Consider the following 18,549-nt stretch of genomic DNA (forward strand, 5'->3'; position numbering starts at 1 on the left):
AAAAAAAAAAAAAAGAGAATGTTTCAAACATATTACGTATATATTAGAAGTATACACAGTATATATAGATGGCATTTGAAAAAGAAAAACTCAGATACTTCCTAATTCCCTACACAAATATATAGCTGCTACAGAAGTTGCACAAAATGGTTTCCAGGACTATAATTATAGCATTCCTAGTTTTGTTAATATACCTCTCAGTTACAAATGCATCGAACATTTCAACTGATGAGGCTTCTCTTTTAGCTTTCAAAGCACAGATAACTTCAGACCCCAATGGAATATTGTCAAAAAACTGGACAAAAGGAACTCACATTTGCAATTGGATAGGCATATCTTGCAGTAAAAAGCATCAAAGAGTGACATCATTAGTCCTCACAAGCTTTGGATTTAGAGGTTCAATAGCAATAGAAATTGGGAACCTCTCCTTCCTTAACAAGTTGGATGTTGGAAACAACAGTTTCCACGGCCAAATCCCCGATGAAATCGGGAGTCTGAGGCGTTTAAACTTCTTGTCTTTGCAAATGAATAATCTCACTGGTCAAATCCCAGAAAGCCTTGGATTTCTCACAAGGCTTCAACTTCTTGATCTTTCTGAAAATGATCTATTTGGAAATGTTCCATTTTCCATTTCCAATGTGTCTTCCTTAAAGATCATTGATTTGGGATTTAATCGGATTAGTGGGAATCTCCCAAGGGGATTTTGTACTAGGCTTCCAAATCTGCAAGGTTTATTTCTCTCAAAAAATCAATTAGCAGGCCAAATCCCAAGTGGGCTGAATCAATGCACACAACTTATTTACCTTTCCTTGTCATATAATCAGCTCACAGGTAATTAGTAATGTTAATTCAATTCTTGGACTATATATACTTGATTCAGAATCATTTAATCCTTTTACACTGTTATGAGGCTATCTGATTGTGTTCATATATGTATTAACAGGAAGTTTGCCAAGAGACATGTGGAATTTGACAAAGCTTCGAGAATTATATCTTGGATGGAATAACATAACAGGTATCTTGGTTCTAAGTCTAATAATTTCTAGTTAATTAGATATTGTAGTAGTAGCAAAAAATGTTCATATAGCTCCTTGTTATTCATTTTCAAACAACAATGACTACTACTACATCGGCTCAATGCTAGTTTGTGTCAACTTTATGAATCCTCATTATCCGCGTTAATCCATTTAGTCCCCATCTCAGTTCAAGGTTCAATAATTTAAGTTTTCTAACATTAAAATTTCTCTATATTTTCTGTTAACATACAAATATCTAACAATATTAAAAGCATCCTAGCGAACATTGAGTAAGTTGGAGGTACCAACATGATTAAGCTTTAATATCAACTAGTTGGTATCACCTTTATGGATCTTACCATTCCATTTTGCTCTACTTTTCACTGAGTCAAAATGGATTCTAACTTATAGTTGGTCTTTCTTTCAACTTCCTCCCATGTGATTTTAGATCTACCTTGTCCTTTTTAACAAATCCAATCACCATATATAGTTTCATACCTGCAGACCAGTGCATCTAGAGATCCATGTAAGACTGAACTAACCATGGTAGTTTCTAATGTCTCATCTCAAGTGACTCACATATCCATCTTAATATAGATAATTGACTGACGATCAAATAGTTTAAGCTTCCTTTCTTCAGTTACCATATAAGAAGAGAGGAAAAGAGAATAGCAGAAGTAAATGAATAGTTCTCATGTTGCCAATATTTAAAATTTAAATGCCCTAATTAACAGAAAACCTTTCCTAGGCTTGTTATTGTTCGTCTTCAAGAGGACGTTGAAACAGAATACAAGGATTGCCGAACTATCCGTGATTCTAATTCTCTTACACAATATTGTACGTTTTAGGGTTGTAACCACACAATTTAATATATATTTTACAGGACATATCCCAAGTGAAATTGATAACCTATCAGCAATTCGAAGATTAAGTCTACCACGGAACAATTTGGTGGGAATTCTTCCACCATGTATGGGAAATTTGTCAAATGTAGAGGTGATAGACCTAGGTCAGAACAGTCTACATGGTGGCATTCCCCTAGAATTTAAACATCTTGTAAATTTGAAAGGATTGTTTCTTGGTCAAAACAGATTATCGGGTGAAGTTCCAGGGCCTATGTACAACATTTCTGGATTAGCAATGATTTCATTTGTAGGAAATGGGCTCTCAGGAACACTTCCCTCAAACATAGGCCATACCCTTCCAAATCTTGTCGGCCTCTATCTTGGGAACAACCAGTTTACAGGGCTGATTCCTACCTCCATTGTGAATTCCACCAAGCTTATCCAGCTTGATTTTGGTCGCAATCTGTTTAGTGGACCTGTACCTATGAATCTTGAAAAGCTACAACAGCTTCAATTCATCAGCTTGCAATTTAATCAATTGACGAATGATCCATCTACGGACAAGTTAAGTTTTCTTACATCATTATCTAATTGCAAGTATTTGAAGACAGTTCAAATAGGAGGTAACCAATTTAATGGAAGTCTTCCAAAGTCCTTGGGATCAGGCAACTGGTCCTTTTCCCTTGAATATTTCATTGCCACCAATAGTGGTATCACAGGAAAAATACCAACTAACATCAGTAACTTTAGGAACCTGGAGTGGTTAAGCTTGGGAGAGAATAAGCTTATAGGTTCTATTCCTCCAGATTTGGGGAACTTGAAGAATTTGCAAAAGTTTTACCTGCAGATAAACAATTTAGATGGAATTATACCAACTAGCTTGTGTAACATGGAAAGCTTGTACCAAGTTATCTTGGGCAAAAATCAACTTTCTGGGGAATTACCAAGTTGCTTTGGAAATATTTCTTCTTTAAGAGAACTCTACTTAGATTCCAATGCACTAGTTTCCCATATTCCATCAACATTTTGGAGAAACAAAGATCTTTCAGTTCTCGATTTGTCCTCCAATTTGCTGAATGGATCTCTTGCAGTAGAAATGGGAAACACAAGGAGTTTGCGGATGTTAGATTTATCTGGCAATCAGTTCTCAGGTCAGATTCCTAGCACGATTGGCCAACTACAAAGCTTGGTTAGCCTTTCATTGTCAAAGAATATGTTAGATGGTCCTATACCTGAACTATTTGAAGATTTGGTTTCATTGGAATATTTGGATCTATCTAGCAACAATCTAACAGGCATGATCCCCAAGTCCTTGAGGAATCTTGAACATCTCATGTATTTCAATGTCTCGTTCAATGGGCTCATGGGTGAAATTCCAGATGGAGGGCCATTCATAAATTTTACAGCTGAATCATTCATGGGTAACCCTGCATTATGTGGATCATCACGCTTCCATGTGATGCAATGCAGAGTCACAAGTCTTGAAAGCAAAAGAAAGAGTAGAGTCTTAACTTCTGTCCTTGCATCAGTTTCCTCAGGAGTTGTAGTCACAACCATTTTCATCATTTGGTTTCTGAAATGCCGAAAAAGGAGTACGGAACTTCCTCTAGTTGATACATTTGGTCAGGTACATAAGAGGATTTCGTACTATGATATTTCTCAAGGGACAAACAACTTTGATGAAGCAAACTTGATTGGAAGGGGGAGCCTTGGTTTGGTGTACAAAGGGACACTAGCAGATGGAATGGTTGTCGCAATAAAGGTATTCAATACAGAACTGCAAAATGCATTTAGGAGTTTTGAAGTGGAATGTCAAGTTTTACGTAGCATTCGACACAGAAACCTTGTTAAGGTGATAAGTAGTTGTGCCAATTTTGATTATAAAGTGTTGGTGCTAGAGTACATGCCCAATGAAAATCTCGAATGTTGGCTTCACTCTACTGACAAATTTTTGGATATAACTCAAAGACTAAAGGTGATGATTGATGTGGCTTCTGCTGTGGAGTATTTACATGGAGGTCATTTTTTTGTAGTCATCCATTGTGATTTGAAACCAAGTAACATACTTTTGGATGGAGATATGGTGGCAAAAGTGAGTGACTTTGGGATATCCAAACTTCTAACAGCTGAGACGCTAATAGCACATACCAAGACTTTGGGTACTATTGGCTACATGGCACCAGGTAAATGTTATTATCAAGTTCATTTGAAGATTTTAAATGACGTTAATTATTTTCACTAATGATTGCGTGATTTTTTTTGCAGAGTATGGATCAGAAGGCAAAGTATCAACGAAGGGAGATGTTTATAGCTTTGGTATTTTGTTAATGGAGACTTTTACAAGAAAGAGCCCCGTGGATGATCTATTCGTTGGAGACTTCACCTTGAAAAGATGGATATGCCAATCATTACCAAACCGATTGGTGGATGTAGTGGACATTAATCTATTTTCACTGGACGAAGAAAATTTTACTTCTAAAGAGAGATGCTTCAAATCAATCATGGAATTAGCTCTTGAATGCACAAATGATCTGCCGGAAGAGAGAATCTGCATGGAAGATATTACTCTGCGACTCAAGAAGATCCTAACTCAATTTCTGCAGAATGCTGTGACAAACTAAATGGATCTATAGTGGATTTGTCACATTGTGTTCACAGGCACAAAAGGTTGGGCTAGTACATAGAACTAAGAGATTAATATTCCGTTTCAATTATTTTAGAAAGTTCGTTTGGTGTTTGTTCTTCTTTATACGTAATAATTATTTATTTAGGTATATCATTTTTCTTCTTGTTTTTTTTTCCTTGTCTGAAGAATCAATCAATAAAATGTTATCATCGAAGATTTATCATAGTCTCACTGCTTTTTTTCTGAGCTTGGTAAAATTTATGCTTAGTCAGATATTTATTAAAAAGTGTAAACTTAGAACTTAAATAAGTAAGATCACAATATGACATGATTATTATGGAATGAAAATAAACTACACATAGAATTTGAATAAGCAGATCACTAAATCACATGATATATTTCTGAGTCATTGCATTTCTGACACCACTTTCTTGGCATCACCTAGACTTTCCTAATTCCTAATAATAACCTCGGATCGTCGGTAAATAAGAATCAAGTTAGTGCTTGAAAATAAACCATAAAGATTTGCTGAGACCTATAGCAGAATTCAATACCTCAATCCCTCCACCAGTCTAAAATATACCTTCCAAAGCCTAGTTGGTAATGCTAAGTGCTTCGTTCTGTTTTCGAGTTACCCTTAAAAAGGTCATCTAATACTGACTAATGGTGCTAGTGAAACTATATGGCTACAACATTTTCAAGCCTCTCGGGCATGTAAAGCACAAAAGTAACAAACATGAAACATATCCCTTACCTTACCATTAAAGTGTATGGCCTTTTGCCTCTATTCTCATCAATGCATTGCACATAACTCCTCTGATCACGTAAATATAGCGGAAATGTATTTAAAGCAGCACAAATAGAGTGTCTCTAATCGAAAACACTCCATGATCATACAGAATCTTAATCCAGAGTAAATTTCTCACTCAATTATGTGAAATTACTTAGTAAGGTCACTTAAGTTATTTTCGTATCAACAAAGTCACTCTACCTATGAGTTTCCTCTTACAACGTCGCTTTAGCCTTCCAATCACCAAAAATATGACTTGACATGAGTTTCAAGATAAATTACTGATTAGTAACAAGAAATTTGTGTTCGGTGGAAATTCTCAAAGCTCACCATCATATTTTTGCTGATACAAACCCAATTAAAGTTACTTTGTTAAGTAATTTCACAGTGAATTTTTGAGAAATTTAAGCAAAATCCTAAAATCTAAACCAGAACATACAGAGGATTCCGGTAATTTGAAAGTGTAGAACCAGAAAAGCATACTGGTTTGAAAGATGAAACCTCACATATCATTCGAAGTTATTGATAGAGAAAAACCTTTGATTTTTCGCAATACTGAATTGGGACGGACATGGAAGCTCCTTCGATCTTTACAAGTTGTGAGCGTCATCACCTCCTCTTCTTCTTCCATATTCAATTTGATCTGATCTCTCTCGATTTTACATTTTACACTCTCTGTTGACACTCTAGTCCTCCCTCCACTCCCCACTCCACCCTACTCTCCTCGCGCGCGGGGTTGTCAATTCATGTCACGTTTGTTGACTTAAAAAGTTTTTTAAATGGGAAAATATTAAAATTTGACGTGTATGTTATAGAGAAAACGACCAAAATGGTCTTGATATATAAGGGCTCGAGATTTTTAGTCCTCTGTATATATCATGTTATTGAAATAGTCCTTAATGTATAGAAAAAGATGACTACTTTGGTCCTTAATCTAAAACTAACCATAGAAGTAAAAATTTCTGTTAAACTTAACAGGTGACTATTTTGGTCTTCTTTCTTTTACCACCATTAGAGGTCATGCTCCATTTTCAGTTCACCCACTTGTTATATTCTTGTAAAAAAATATATATACACACTACACTCATTTGTTAGTTCCCCCTCTGAAATAATAATCCCCAGCAACTCCCATTTTAGACAAAAGAAAAAATGATCCATTAAAATAAATATGAACTAAGTAAATTAGATAAAACACTCCATTTCTCTTTTACGAGATCTTCATAAGTAAACTCTTTTCAAGTTTAAAACAAGTATTCTCTCTTGTTGAAGAGATCTATGAAAAGAATATAGTTTTTTCTAATTTAGTCATTTTTAAGATTAATAACTTTTTATGTATTAATTCTTTATTCCGTTGTTGACATTAAAGGGCGAAAACGTAATGGATAAAGGTGGAAAATAGAATCTTAAAATATTCTTTGAAATTTGAAGAGATTTTTGTGTCAGATTTTTTTTTTCTGGTAAAATTTGGTTTAGAAAAGATGGAGGAGGTAATGGAAAGACGAATAAATCAATTGAAAGTTGCAACAAGAAGAAAGAAGATTGAGGGAGAAGGGGTTTGCCATGTGGCAATTTTGTGGGACCCACCATTAAGTTTTAAAAAATATCACTTATATAGTTAGTTTTAGGGTTAAAGATCAAAATGGTCATATTTTTATATACATTAAGCACTATTTTAGTAAGGTAAGTTCAAGCCCCATACATCAAGGACCATTTTGGTCATTTTCTCGGTATGTTATATAATATAGTTAGATAGTTAATGTACTAAAATTAAGAAGAAATATAGATGAGAAAAAATAACAAGTGAATTATTTTTTTCTTTTTCATTTGTTCTTGTCTTTTTTCTTTGTTACAAAAATAGCTATATATGTAGATGTATATGAGTCTATTTGGATTGACTTAAAAATTTTATTTTTAAGCCATTTTTAGCTTTTTGAAGTATTTGATAAGGTTAAAAATAACTTTAAATAAGTTTAAAATAATTTTTTTAAAAAAAATAGGTCTATATCAACTTTTTATTTTTAACGTAAAAGTTATTTAAGTTTGACTTTTAAATTTTTGATTTAAAATAAAAAAAATTTAAGTCAATCCAAATGGACTCTATACTTGGGCATCAAGTATATTGTACAAATAACTAGTTTATAACATAGTATATTGTGTATATATTTATCTTATAACACAATGCATATTATGTGTGTATGTATGTTACGGCACAAAATATATCAGATGTATTAACCCTCAATGAACCAGATTAAAGCTTAGATAGCCAATCAACTTATAATCCTATTCTTACTTAATTCAATCTAAGAAAAAGTTTTAAAAAATAAAATTTTCACCTACCTTTGCCTCAAGAGTCATTCGTATTGACTCAAATTGAGGTGAAAATTAATCAAGCTCTTATAACGGAAGATTAAATTCTTTAAACATAATTGAATCTTAGCTCAATTTAAGAGTTGAGGAGATCAATCCTCAAATTTGACCCATTTTCAAGTCAAATTGGATCCATTTTTCAAGTTAAAATCGTCTCTCCTCTGTTGGTATTTTTGCTGTAGAATCTGCTGGGTTTTTGAAATTATGTAAATTGGGAATCTGTGATGTCAAACGCACTAGAACTGGGCATTGCAGTGCACTGTGCACTGCCATGGGCGGGTAAACAAAGGGATTGTACACAGTCTTATCGGCGGTACAATATCTACAATGAAGAAAGAGCCACTCGGCGAGTGGTGTGCACTGGTCTATGTTTATTTCAGAGTTACGATCTCAAATAAACATCCCTGCGTGATCGCCATTGAGGTAATTCCTGCGTTTTACTTTAATTTCTGCCTCTACAAACTATGTATTCTGCAATGTATGCTAAGCTGCTAACTGTTAAGTCAAGTTCATAGAAATAGTAGCAAATACCCATTTGAAAGTTTCAGATTTGTTTAAACAAGTACAAATAGTTATTTTTATATAATAAGAGAGATATTTGGAACTGCATTGAGGGATGGTGTTTGGTATAATTGGCAGCTAATTCTACAATTTTTTATTTTCAGTTAGAGTTTTGACTGTTGCACAATTATAATTCATTCTTGTCTACAAGTTGTTGTTTAAGATGACAAACTACATATCTACAAAGACATTGACACATCCTCTAAATACCAACTCCAGTTTGAGTAGCTACGACTTTCATCACCGGTACAGGTATTAATTAACTTGGTTTGTCCTATAATATGAAAAAGTCATTCCCAACTTGAACTTCTCTTTTCTTAGAAAACCGTTATTATTGGCCTAACAACAGACTTTATGTAGAGTTCAGAATTTCTAGTCAGCTTAGTTATGAGATTATAACAACTGCACTTCAATAATTTCACAAATAATCAGATTGTGTCATCAGGACTTCAGACAAAATTACTTAAAGACTTTATCAATTTGCTCTATCACTGTCAATTTTTAATTGCCTCCATCTAATTTCCACCTGAGTAGAACTTATATATTGAGTTGAAGTACATATGGCCTACATGTTATAGAGTTTGACTTTACATATACCATAAATACACTGGCTAAACTTGGATCTAACAAGTTGCCTCTATAAGGATGGTGATAGAACGATAAGCTATTGAATAACCTTTATCCTGCTATATTATTTCAGATCCATTACCTTCATCTTACGTATACTAGAGAGAAAAATATCTACTTGCACTATTCTGCAAAGGCAATATATAGACATTATTGGTGATTTGATTTTTCAGTTTCTTTTTGACACCTCTTAAGATTGTAACTTGTAATATTGAACATTCAAAAAAAGCTCAAATATGCCAGCAAACTTAGTGAAATGGCCTAGCCATGTCACTCGGTAATAGTTGGGCATAGAATTTCCATCGACGTTACCATTTTGGGCTACATATGTCATTACCCACTAATGGACCCCTAATATTACATTATCTAAATCTTTTATTACTTACCGGTTCCCTCCCCTCTGACCCCTTTTACGAGTGGCATTTGTGAACCATTTTGTTAAGTTCAATGTTATTTTTCTGTTTATCATTTGATGCATGACATTCAACCTTTTTGAATCATATATATTCCTATTTAAACGTCTGTAGTTTCTGATTTTATGTAATAAATATAACAAACTTATAAGGACAAGTTTGTTCCTTATTGGCTTATACTATAACACAATTATTTTATATGGAAAAACTATACTCTCTTATTTAATTGGATTATGAATCTTATCCTATTCTACATCATTCACAAATTTCACGTACTTTACGGCTCTTAAAAAGATTTAAGAAAAACACAAATTTGTGTAAGAAATAAAAACAAGGACGGGCTTAAAAATGAGTCCACTAATGAGATGTAGCTGGTATGAAAGTACATTTGTGTGCGTGAATTAAGAGTATGTATGAATTTTCATGGTGGAATTTGGGGTGTTATAGTGGTTGGGATATGGTGGTGGCTTGGGAAAAGGACATAAAATTTGTTTCAGAATAAAGAAAAAGAAAAAAAGACAAGCTTAAAAGAGAGTACACTAATGAGGTATATCTGGATATGGAAAGTACATACGAGTGTGTGAATTAAGAGTAAGTATGTGTTTTCATGGTAGAATTTGAGGTGTTATAGTTGGATGTCGCGGTGGCTTAGGAGAAGGACAGAAAAATTGTTTTCTTAATAAGACAGGTTTAAAAGAGAGTACACTAATGAGGTGTAGCTGGTTGTGGAAGTACATATGAGCGTGTGAATGAAGAGTATGTCTGTCTTTTCATGTTGAAATATTTGGTGTTATAGTGGTTGGGATGCGATGGGACCTTGGGAGAAGGCTCAAATATGCCACTGCATTTAACAAAATGGATCACATATGTCACTCGTAAAAGGGGGTGACTGTTTGAGAGGGGTGGTGGTGGTAAGTAATGAAGGGTTTAGATAATGCCACATAGCAAAATCTGATAGTAGCAGGTAATGGAATATATGGCCAAAATGGTAATGTCGGTGGCATGTTTATATCCAACTATAACGAGTGGCATAGATAGGCCATTTTGTTAAGTTCGATGACATATTTGAGTTTTATCCCTTCTAACATTCAAAATAAAGATGTTTTTAACTGGATTACACAAAAGGCGATTGTATCCAAGCGACGCCCATTATATAAAGTTGGATACTTGAAAGGAGGAAATGCATATTAAGAACTTCTTTTCTGCTTTTGCATTTTAATTTCCTTCATACCCCTATCAAATACTTTGGTTCTTAAAAAAATAATGATGGCAAGGGCCGCGATGACAGGCCTCCTTTTACTAATCTACTGCATCAATATATCTGCTTCAAGGACAAACTTTACTGACGAATCAGCTCTATTAGTCTTCATAGCACAAATAACCAATGACCCCGATGAAACTCTGATAAAAAACTGGACACAAGGGACAGAAGTTTGCAGTTGGATTGGTGTTTCTTGTAGCACACGGCATCATAGAGTTGTCTCACAAAACCTCAAGAGTCTAAGATTAAGAGAGTCCATTCCGAAAGAAATAGGGAACCTTTCCTTCCTTAGTTTCTTGGATTTTGGCAACACTTTTAATGGTGTAATTCCCAATGAACTTGGCCGTCTAATGAGACTCAAGTACTTGTCCTTGCAAATGAATAATCTCACTGGTGAAATCCCACAAAGCCTTGGATTTCTTTCGAGGCTTGAAGTACTGGATCTTTCTGAAAATGACCTATATGGATATGTTCCATCATCTATCTTCAATATCTCTTCTTTAAAGATCATTGATTTGAATTTGAATGATCTAAGTGGGAATTTGCCAAATGACATGTGCAGTAATCTCCCAATGCTGCAATATTTATTCATGGGTAACAATGGTTTAGTGGGTGAACTTCCTAGTCGTTTAGATAAATGCACCCAACTTTTAGCTCTGTCCTTGTCTTATAACAGATTCACAGGTAATTAACTAACTTGTACTTCTTATTTCCTTTTTTTTTTCCCTTCTTCTTGAATTGATCATTGTATTTTTTCCTGTATATTGTATTCTTAATTAATAGGAAATTTACCCCGAGTAAATGGGGAACATGTCAAAGCTTCAAGATATGTTTCTTGGATGGAATAAATTGACAGGTAACTCTATATATATGGAGCGTTTAACGAATACAGAATGTTTTAAAAAGACCATAAGAGCAACCATCAACTAACAACCTGGGATCCTCTTATATAACTACATTGCTAGAGCAACCCCTTATTGAAACAATCATTTTCAATATAGGTCATATATATGTCCATGTGACAACCTCAGAAAGTAATACTCTCTCCGTTTCAATTTGTTTATCTGGTTTTGACTTGACATGGAATTTAAGAAAGTAAAGAAGATTTTTAAACTTGTAATCTTAAACTAATTTTACTCTTTAAGATCTCTTTCTTAAAACAGAAATGCAAATGCGTTAGTGAAAGTTGCTGGTTCATAGGACTTTCCTAAGTCAAATAGACGGAAGATTAAACAACCGCCAGATTTTGTAAGGTTCTTGTGTTGGAAATGAAATTATAGTATAGGATGTCTACACTGATATCAATCTTACTATCCGTTTTGCTGACAAAACACTAAATACGTTTGTGTGTGCATTGCCTTTCCGTTTGATCTAGTTCTCCTTAATTTACAAGATAAGAACTTGGCTCTTAAGTGTCTAGCAACTCCAAAAATGTGATATAACTTTCAGGAAACATTCCAAGTGAAATTCAGAATCTTCCAGCAATTCAACATTTAAGTTTTCGAAAAAACGAATTGGTTGGAACTCTTCCACCTTCTATGGGGAATTTGTCGACTTTGGTGATGTTAGATATTGGTGCTAATAATCTTCATGGAAACATTCCTACAGAATTTGCAAAACTTGTCAATCTGAAAGAAATATATCTTGGTTCAAACAATATATCAGGTCAAATTCTAGACTCTTTCTATGACATTTCTGGGTTAGAAATGATCGCGCTTGCAGCTAATGAGCTTTCTGGAAGTCTACCTTCTAACTTTGCCCATAAATTTCCAAATCTTAATGTCCTTTATCTTGGGTTGAACCAGTTTAGTGGGACAATTCCTAGCTCCATTTCAAATGTTTCCAAGCTCACTTTCCTTGATTTGGGCCACAATTTTCTTAGTGGGGATGTGCCGATGAATCTTGGAAATTTGCAGCAGCTTGAAGTGATCAACTTGCAGTGGAATCAACTGACAAATGATCCTTCCACAAGGGAATTAAGTTTCCTTACTTCCCTATCGAGCTGCAAGCACTTGAAGCGTATACAACTAGGATATAATGCATTCAGAGGAACTTTTCCAAAGTCCTTAGCCTTCAGTAATTGGTCTGATTCTCTTGACGTATTCATCACCTCTGGAAACAACATCACAGGTGAAATCCCTGTTGAAATCAGTAAGTTGAGTAACTTGGTGTGGTTAGGCATTGGAAAGAATCGTTTGAGTGGTTCAATTCCTCATGAATTGGGAAACATGAGGAAATTGCAAAAGTTGACACTTTGGAAAAATAAAATAAATGGTACCATACCAGAAAGCTTATGCAATATGGAGGTCTTATTTCGACTTGACTTGAGTGAAAATCAGCTTTCAGATGAAATACCAAGTTGTTTGGGAAATCTTTCTTCTTTAAGAGAACTCTTTTTAGATTCCAATGCATTGAGTTCCAATATTCCTCCAACTTTTTGGAGTAACATCGGTATATCAACTCTGAATTTGTCCTCCAATTTTCTCAATGGTTCTCTGCCTATTGGAATAGGAAGTTTGAGGAGTCTAAGCAATTTAAATTTATCAAGAAATCAATTCTCGGGAGAAATTCCAAGCACAATGGGACAACTACAGAATTTGGTGAATCTTTCTCTGTAGATGAATAATTTTGAAGGTCTTATACCTCAATCATTCGGATACTTGACTGCTCTTGCATACTTGGATTTATCCGGAAATAACCTTTTCAGGAATGATCCCCGAGTCTCTGGTGAATCTTAAACAACTTAGCTATCTTAATGTGTCTTTCAATGCACTCACTGGTAAGATTCCAAATGGAGGACCTTTTGCTAATTTGGCTGCATCTTTCATGGGGAATGCTGAATTGTGTGGACCATCTCAATTCAATGTGGCGGAATGCAGAATTGGTGGCATGAAAAGAAAAAACAAAAGGAAGGCTTTAACTTTTGCTCTTGCATCAGTTGCAGTAGCATTAGTAGTCACAACTATTTTCATGGTTTGGTTTCTGAAATACCAAAAAAGAATAAACAACCTCCTATACCAGATTTGATTGGTCAATCCCATCAGAGGATCTCTTACTATGAAGTTGTTCGAGGGACAAACAACTTTGATGAAGCCAATTTGATTGGCAGGGGAGGCCTTGGTCTAGTGTACAAAGGAACACTCCAAGATGGAATTATCGTTGCTGTAAAGGTTTTCAACACAGAAGTACAAGATGCATTTAGAAGATTTGATTTGGAGTGTGAGGTTTTGCGTAACATTCGCCATAGAAATCTTGTTAAGGTGATAAGTAGTTGTGCTAATCTTGATTTTAAAGCATTGGTTCTAGAGTACATGCCAAATGGAAACCTTGATGCTTGGCTTTACTCTCACAACAACTTTTTGGATTTAAACCAAAGATAGAGGGTCATGATTGATGTGGCTTCTGCAATGGAATATTTACATGAAGGTCATTCTTTTGTTGTTGTACATTGTGATCTAAAACCAAGTAACATACTTTTGGATGGAGACATGGTTGCAAGAGTCAGTGACTTTGGTATATCCAAACTTATGACAGCTGATAAATTGATAGCACAAACGAAGACGCTAGGCACTATTGGCTACATGGCACCAGGTATACAACTGTTATCAAGTCTTTCTTATGTTAATTTGTCTCATTGTGTAGTTAAGAAACAACACGATTCATTTTGCTATTGATTTAGAAGATAAATATATGGCGTATGTTTGCAGAATATGGATCAGAAGGCTTAGTGTCAACCATGGGAGATGTTTATAGCTATGGTATCATGTTAATGGAGACCTTTACAAGAAAGAAGCCCATGGACGATCTTTTCGTTGGAGAACTCAGCTTGAAGAGATGGGTGTTTGAATCATTACCCGATAGAGTGATGGATGTAGTGGATGCTAATTTATTTTCAAGAGACAAGGAATTCATCACTGTTCTTAGAGAGACGTGCCTCAAGGTTTTAGGAATGATGAAAGTTGCTACTGTGGATGGGATCCATGACTTTTTGAAGAAACGGAAAGTTGTTGAGTGCTGCACAAGTCAACAAGTCGGGGAAATATTGAACTCTATGGTTTTGGACGATGCCATTATATAGGTAAAGAGTACTGGATTGGGAGAGTATCATTCTATTCCTATTGGATCTGTTTGTTACAGAATTGCAGTTGGAGATACTTCAGGTCCGAAAACAATAGGGCCAATGGCTTCGATTCCATGTGGTGCTTGCCCTAGGATTAGTGTATGTACACCTGATGGAATTATATCTCCGAAAACCTGTGTCTACTACACTAAATGGTTGAACATTGAGTTCTGATGGACTACAACAATGCAACTTGTTGGTTGCTTTTCGAGTTTCTTGTTTTGTTGTTTGGTTTATAGATGAAACCAATCAAAAATTTCCATAAACCCCTTTTGGAAGTTTTAACATTTTATTATAATGTTTGAACTCAGTTGGGAAAATTGTGTTATCATGCTACCTTTTGCTAATGAGAAGCAGCCTAATGTGTATTGGCATGACAGCTTTCACAACTTTTGACATATATCAAAAATGTTATCAGGTAGCTAAATGTCACTTGAACAAGTCACTATGTTGTCTAAATTTATTTCCGCAAAGTCATTTGGTTCGTGGACAAAGTTATCTCGAGTCCTTCCAATGTTTAAACAGACTAATTAAAGTAAATTCATACAAGACATGGCAGTATGTATCTGTGACAGATTAGCCTTATTTTGACACACAATATATACAATGAGTTCAGTCCTATACACTTCAAAGATTGAAATCTATTATATTTAAAATTCTAGATTCGCCTCTTTATATGGAAAGGCCTAAATATTTTGCTCGTGGACGAAGAGCTGTCTTTGGATCTTTTTAGACTTTAAATACACACTGATACACTTGTTTTATCTGGAAATTCAATGACTTGGTGAAGCAACAATCTGATCAGATTCTGCTACTTCCTTTTTCTTGCTCCTTTCTTTCTCAAGTAAATACACCCTCTCTACTTCAGGCATTGCTACAATAAATGCATTCAGTTTGGAGTTCAAGTCTTCTAATTTTCCCATAACTCTGTCATTTGTGAACATACCATTAAGCACACTGCTGATCCAACTGTGCCCCATACAACAGATATTATAGCCAGAATGTGAAGTATCCCTTGCTAAATTGCCCTGCTTTATCAAGTTTGCAACTTAGTTAATCATCGAGTACTCATACTGTGATATTATACACTGAAGCAGAAGAAAGAGTTTTTTCGACTTACCCACAGGAAGTGTAAGAATAGGCCAGAGAATTACTATAACGAATGTGAAACCGATGCCCCATTTGATTATCCAGGCTTTGGCACTGTTGAGTTTTTCCTCTCTGAATTCTTCAGGTGGTACTTCACTCTTTTCCTTTTCAACCACAGTGATCTGTTTTGTAGTCTCCCAATCATAATTCTGAGGTCTTAAAAAGCTGCAAACAGCATGAATAGCTCCACCGGTAAGTATGGAAACAAGGTTTCCTGCTAGCATTGGTGCATTTCTACCAGGTGTGTCAAGGTCTATTCTTCCATACTCGATCTTAGTGACAGATAACCAAGTTGTAATACCTAACAAACAGCCAATAACTGTCCCTAGGATTGCACCAAAACTGTTTGCTTTTCGCCATAAAAGCATGAAGGCTATTGGGATAACAGCTGATCCTATGAAAACTCCCATAGCTAAATACATCCAACCTAGAGAAACACCAGCCTTGTTCAAAATTACTGCTAAAATGCCCATGAAACAGCCAAAGCCTAAGACGACAACTCTTGAGACTTTTAGGATTTGTTTTCCATTTGCTTCCGGGTTGATGTATGTACGATAGATGTCATATGTACCTAATGAAGAGACCGTGATTAGCTCAGATGAACCAGCAGATGTAACAGCCCTAATCAATACAGAAGAAGTCATGTAATTGACAGTTAACAGAACATATTCCACGCGTAATTCTTGATTAGGCACTTACATAAAGAGCATTGTGAGGAGAAGAATTGATCCTCCTTTTCCCATCAAAGCAATAGCTGTAGCTGGAGGAACAAGTCCGTGGCTAGCCTCACTTGCTGTTATCGGTAGATCAAGAGCCAGTGCTCCAAGACCTAGTGATGTTGCCAAGGAAAATGGCACAGCAAACCAAACTAAACCACCCAACAAATAGCCCTTATGTGTTGATGATGGTCTTGCAGCAATTGCACTTACCCAATATCCCTAACATTTCGATATTTCTGATATCAGGATTGTTGCAGAAACTTACCATAAGCTAGTTTCTTGCTATATCATACGGAAAGAAAAAACTTACATTGTCAATGAGAACTGTGCCAAAATTGTCAACGATGTTGATGATACCAAAGACGAGACCACCTGAACTCAACATAGTAACATAAGACCCCTTGAAATTCCCAGTAACAGGGCCACAAGATTGTCCTACATGAGAGATTGGCTCTTGACAGCTTCTTGACTTGCTTGCTACTTCTAATAAACGTCTGTAAACGATGTTTGGGCTGCCAAGTTCACTGCTTGCAGCGTATACTAGGTACACAAAGATGACTAACACCACGTGTACTGAAATCAACAACCACACAGGGGCGGCTGGTAAGGGTTAAAAAAAAGTCATTTGCCTTAGGCCCCCAATTTTAGGGGGCCTCATCTTTTAGTTAATTAGGTAGGATTAAACTAAAAAAAAATAAAAAAATAGAACTAAGACAATAAATGCAAATGGCATTAATGAAGTGATGGATATGACAATTACTTTTTACCTTTTGAATAAAAAGTTGTGTACTTTTTTTTTTTTAATGTACAAGTTATTTCTTTTTTTTTATCTTATTCTTTTTTTAATTTTATTTTTATATATTCTATCCTCCTCTCTTCTTATCTTCTATTTTTTTTATCTCTCTTATTCAAAGTTTAAGAATTTACTTGTTCTATTGATAGTTTATATTTTAAATTTATAATTTTTTAAATTTTTTTTTAAGGCCTCTAATTTGATTTTAGCCTTAGGCCATCAATGAGTTTGAGCTGCCCCTGACACAAAGATGACTAAAACCACGTGTACTGAAATCAATTACCGGAAATTCTCTTAGATGAGCGCGTGAAAAAGAGTAAAGCTGATACAGAGAGCTTAAATTAGATACCTATGACGGAATGTATATAGCTAGCCAAGAAAGTAGCTTTTAGCCCTCCTGCTAAGGTGTAAACTACAACACCGAGAGGGATAAGGAAACTTGCAGCATATATGTTAGCACCAGTGAGTGCATTGACGACAGCAGAGCCACCAAGAAGCAACGTGGCTGTTACTATAATGTTTGTCAAGAAGCAAAACCCCAGAAAAACCAGATGTGCAGCAGTTCCCCATCTGAAATTGTGAGTAAATAACAGTCAACAGACTATATGGATACAGCAGAATCATCTTCATCTTTAGTACAGTTCACCACGAACCTTGCTTTTACGATTTCACAGACAGTATGAGCATAAGGGGCTTTTCTTTTGATCTCTATCGCGATCACACCAAAAAGGAGGACCTGTTAAAAGCAACTCGAAAAATTTATCTTCCTGAGGTCAAGAATATCGAAGAATGATTTAGACGTACCTGAATAGTAGCTCCACTTGCATACCAAAAGGGTCCACTAATTCCATACTCCCAAGCTACATTGAACTTTGCAAGATTGTAGCTGCCCAAGTCCACTGCAAAAGAGATGACATTAAGGGTGTGTTTGGTACGAAGGACAATGTTTTCCTGGAAAACAACCTGGAAAACAAGTTGATTTTTGATTTTTGATTTTTGATTTATTTTCTCATATTTGGTTGGTGAGTAGAAAATATTTTCCGAAATTTTTTTCTAGTGTTTGATTTATGAATGATTTTTTTTTTTGAGAAATATCTTTTATTTTTACTAGGGTAGAAAATAATTTTTGAAATTGAAAATATTTTTTAAAAATAAATTTAAATTTTTTTGGGGGGTGGTAGGGGGTGGGTTGAGGGTAGGGGTAAAAAATTGAAATTTTGAAATTGAAAATATTTTTTAAAAACAAACTTAAATTTTTTTTT

General features: G+C 35.1%; 3 protein-coding genes and 1 pseudogene across 3 annotated transcripts; 3 read left to right on the top strand and 1 right to left on the bottom strand.

The window, feature by feature from the left end:
• The first annotated feature begins 98 nt into the window (after positions 1–98).
• On the top strand, positions 99–4,103 carry LOC107058828 (probable LRR receptor-like serine/threonine-protein kinase At3g47570). The gene is made up of 3 exons (XM_015305004.1): positions 99–831; positions 944–1,015; positions 1,900–4,103. Exons 1-3 carry the CDS (start codon positions 147–149, stop codon positions 4,101–4,103), a joined length of 2,961 nt encoding a protein of 986 aa, XP_015160490.1. The 5' UTR covers positions 99–146.
• A 6,423-nt stretch (positions 4,104–10,526) lies between these two features.
• On the top strand, positions 10,527–13,886 carry LOC107058829 (LRR receptor-like serine/threonine-protein kinase EFR). Its single transcript, XM_015305005.1, has 4 exons — positions 10,527–11,190; positions 11,956–13,020; positions 13,214–13,479; positions 13,551–13,886. The coding sequence occupies exons 1-4, from the start codon at positions 10,527–10,529 to the stop codon at positions 13,884–13,886; spliced, it is 2,331 nt and encodes a 776-aa protein (XP_015160491.1).
• LOC102598377 (probable LRR receptor-like serine/threonine-protein kinase At3g47570) lies at positions 13,884–14,973 on the top strand. Its single transcript, XM_015305008.1, has 2 exons — positions 13,884–14,097; positions 14,214–14,973. Exons 1-2 carry the CDS (start codon positions 13,893–13,895, stop codon positions 14,582–14,584), a joined length of 576 nt encoding a protein of 191 aa, XP_015160494.1. The 5' UTR covers positions 13,884–13,892; the 3' UTR covers positions 14,585–14,973.
• Positions 14,974–15,181: 208 nt separating this feature from the next.
• LOC102596884 (urea-proton symporter DUR3-like) overlaps positions 15,182–18,549 on the bottom strand; it is a 5,374-nt pseudogene continuing 2,006 nt past the window's right edge.

Source organism: Solanum tuberosum, unplaced genomic scaffold (assembly GCF_000226075.1).
Source record: "Solanum tuberosum cultivar DM 1-3 516 R44 unplaced genomic scaffold, SolTub_3.0 scf00661, whole genome shotgun sequence".
In the NCBI taxonomy this organism is placed as follows: Eukaryota; Viridiplantae; Streptophyta; class Magnoliopsida; order Solanales; family Solanaceae; genus Solanum; species Solanum tuberosum.

Coding starts and splice junctions, on each gene's coding strand:
- LOC107058828 (XM_015305004.1), top strand. CDS start 147: ATGGTTTCCAGGACTATAATTATAGCATTCCTAGTTTTGTTAATATAC. Junction 832..943: donor GTCATATAATCAGCTCACAG/GTAATTAGTAAT, acceptor ATGTATTAACAG/GAAGTTTGCCAAGAGACATG. Junction 1,016..1,899: donor TGGATGGAATAACATAACAG/GTATCTTGGTTC, acceptor TATATTTTACAG/GACATATCCCAAGTGAAATT.
- LOC107058829 (XM_015305005.1), top strand. CDS start 10,527: ATGACAGGCCTCCTTTTACTAATCTACTGCATCAATATATCTGCTTCA. Junction 11,191..11,955: donor GTCTTATAACAGATTCACAG/GTAATTAACTAA, acceptor TATAACTTTCAG/GAAACATTCCAAGTGAAATT. Junction 13,021..13,213: donor TCTGCCTATTGGAATAGGAA/GTTTGAGGAGTC, acceptor TAACCTTTTCAG/GAATGATCCCCGAGTCTCTG.
- LOC102598377 (XM_015305008.1), top strand. CDS start 13,893: ATGATTGATGTGGCTTCTGCAATGGAATATTTACATGAAGGTCATTCT. Junction 14,098..14,213: donor TATTGGCTACATGGCACCAG/GTATACAACTGT, acceptor GTATGTTTGCAG/AATATGGATCAGAAGGCTTA.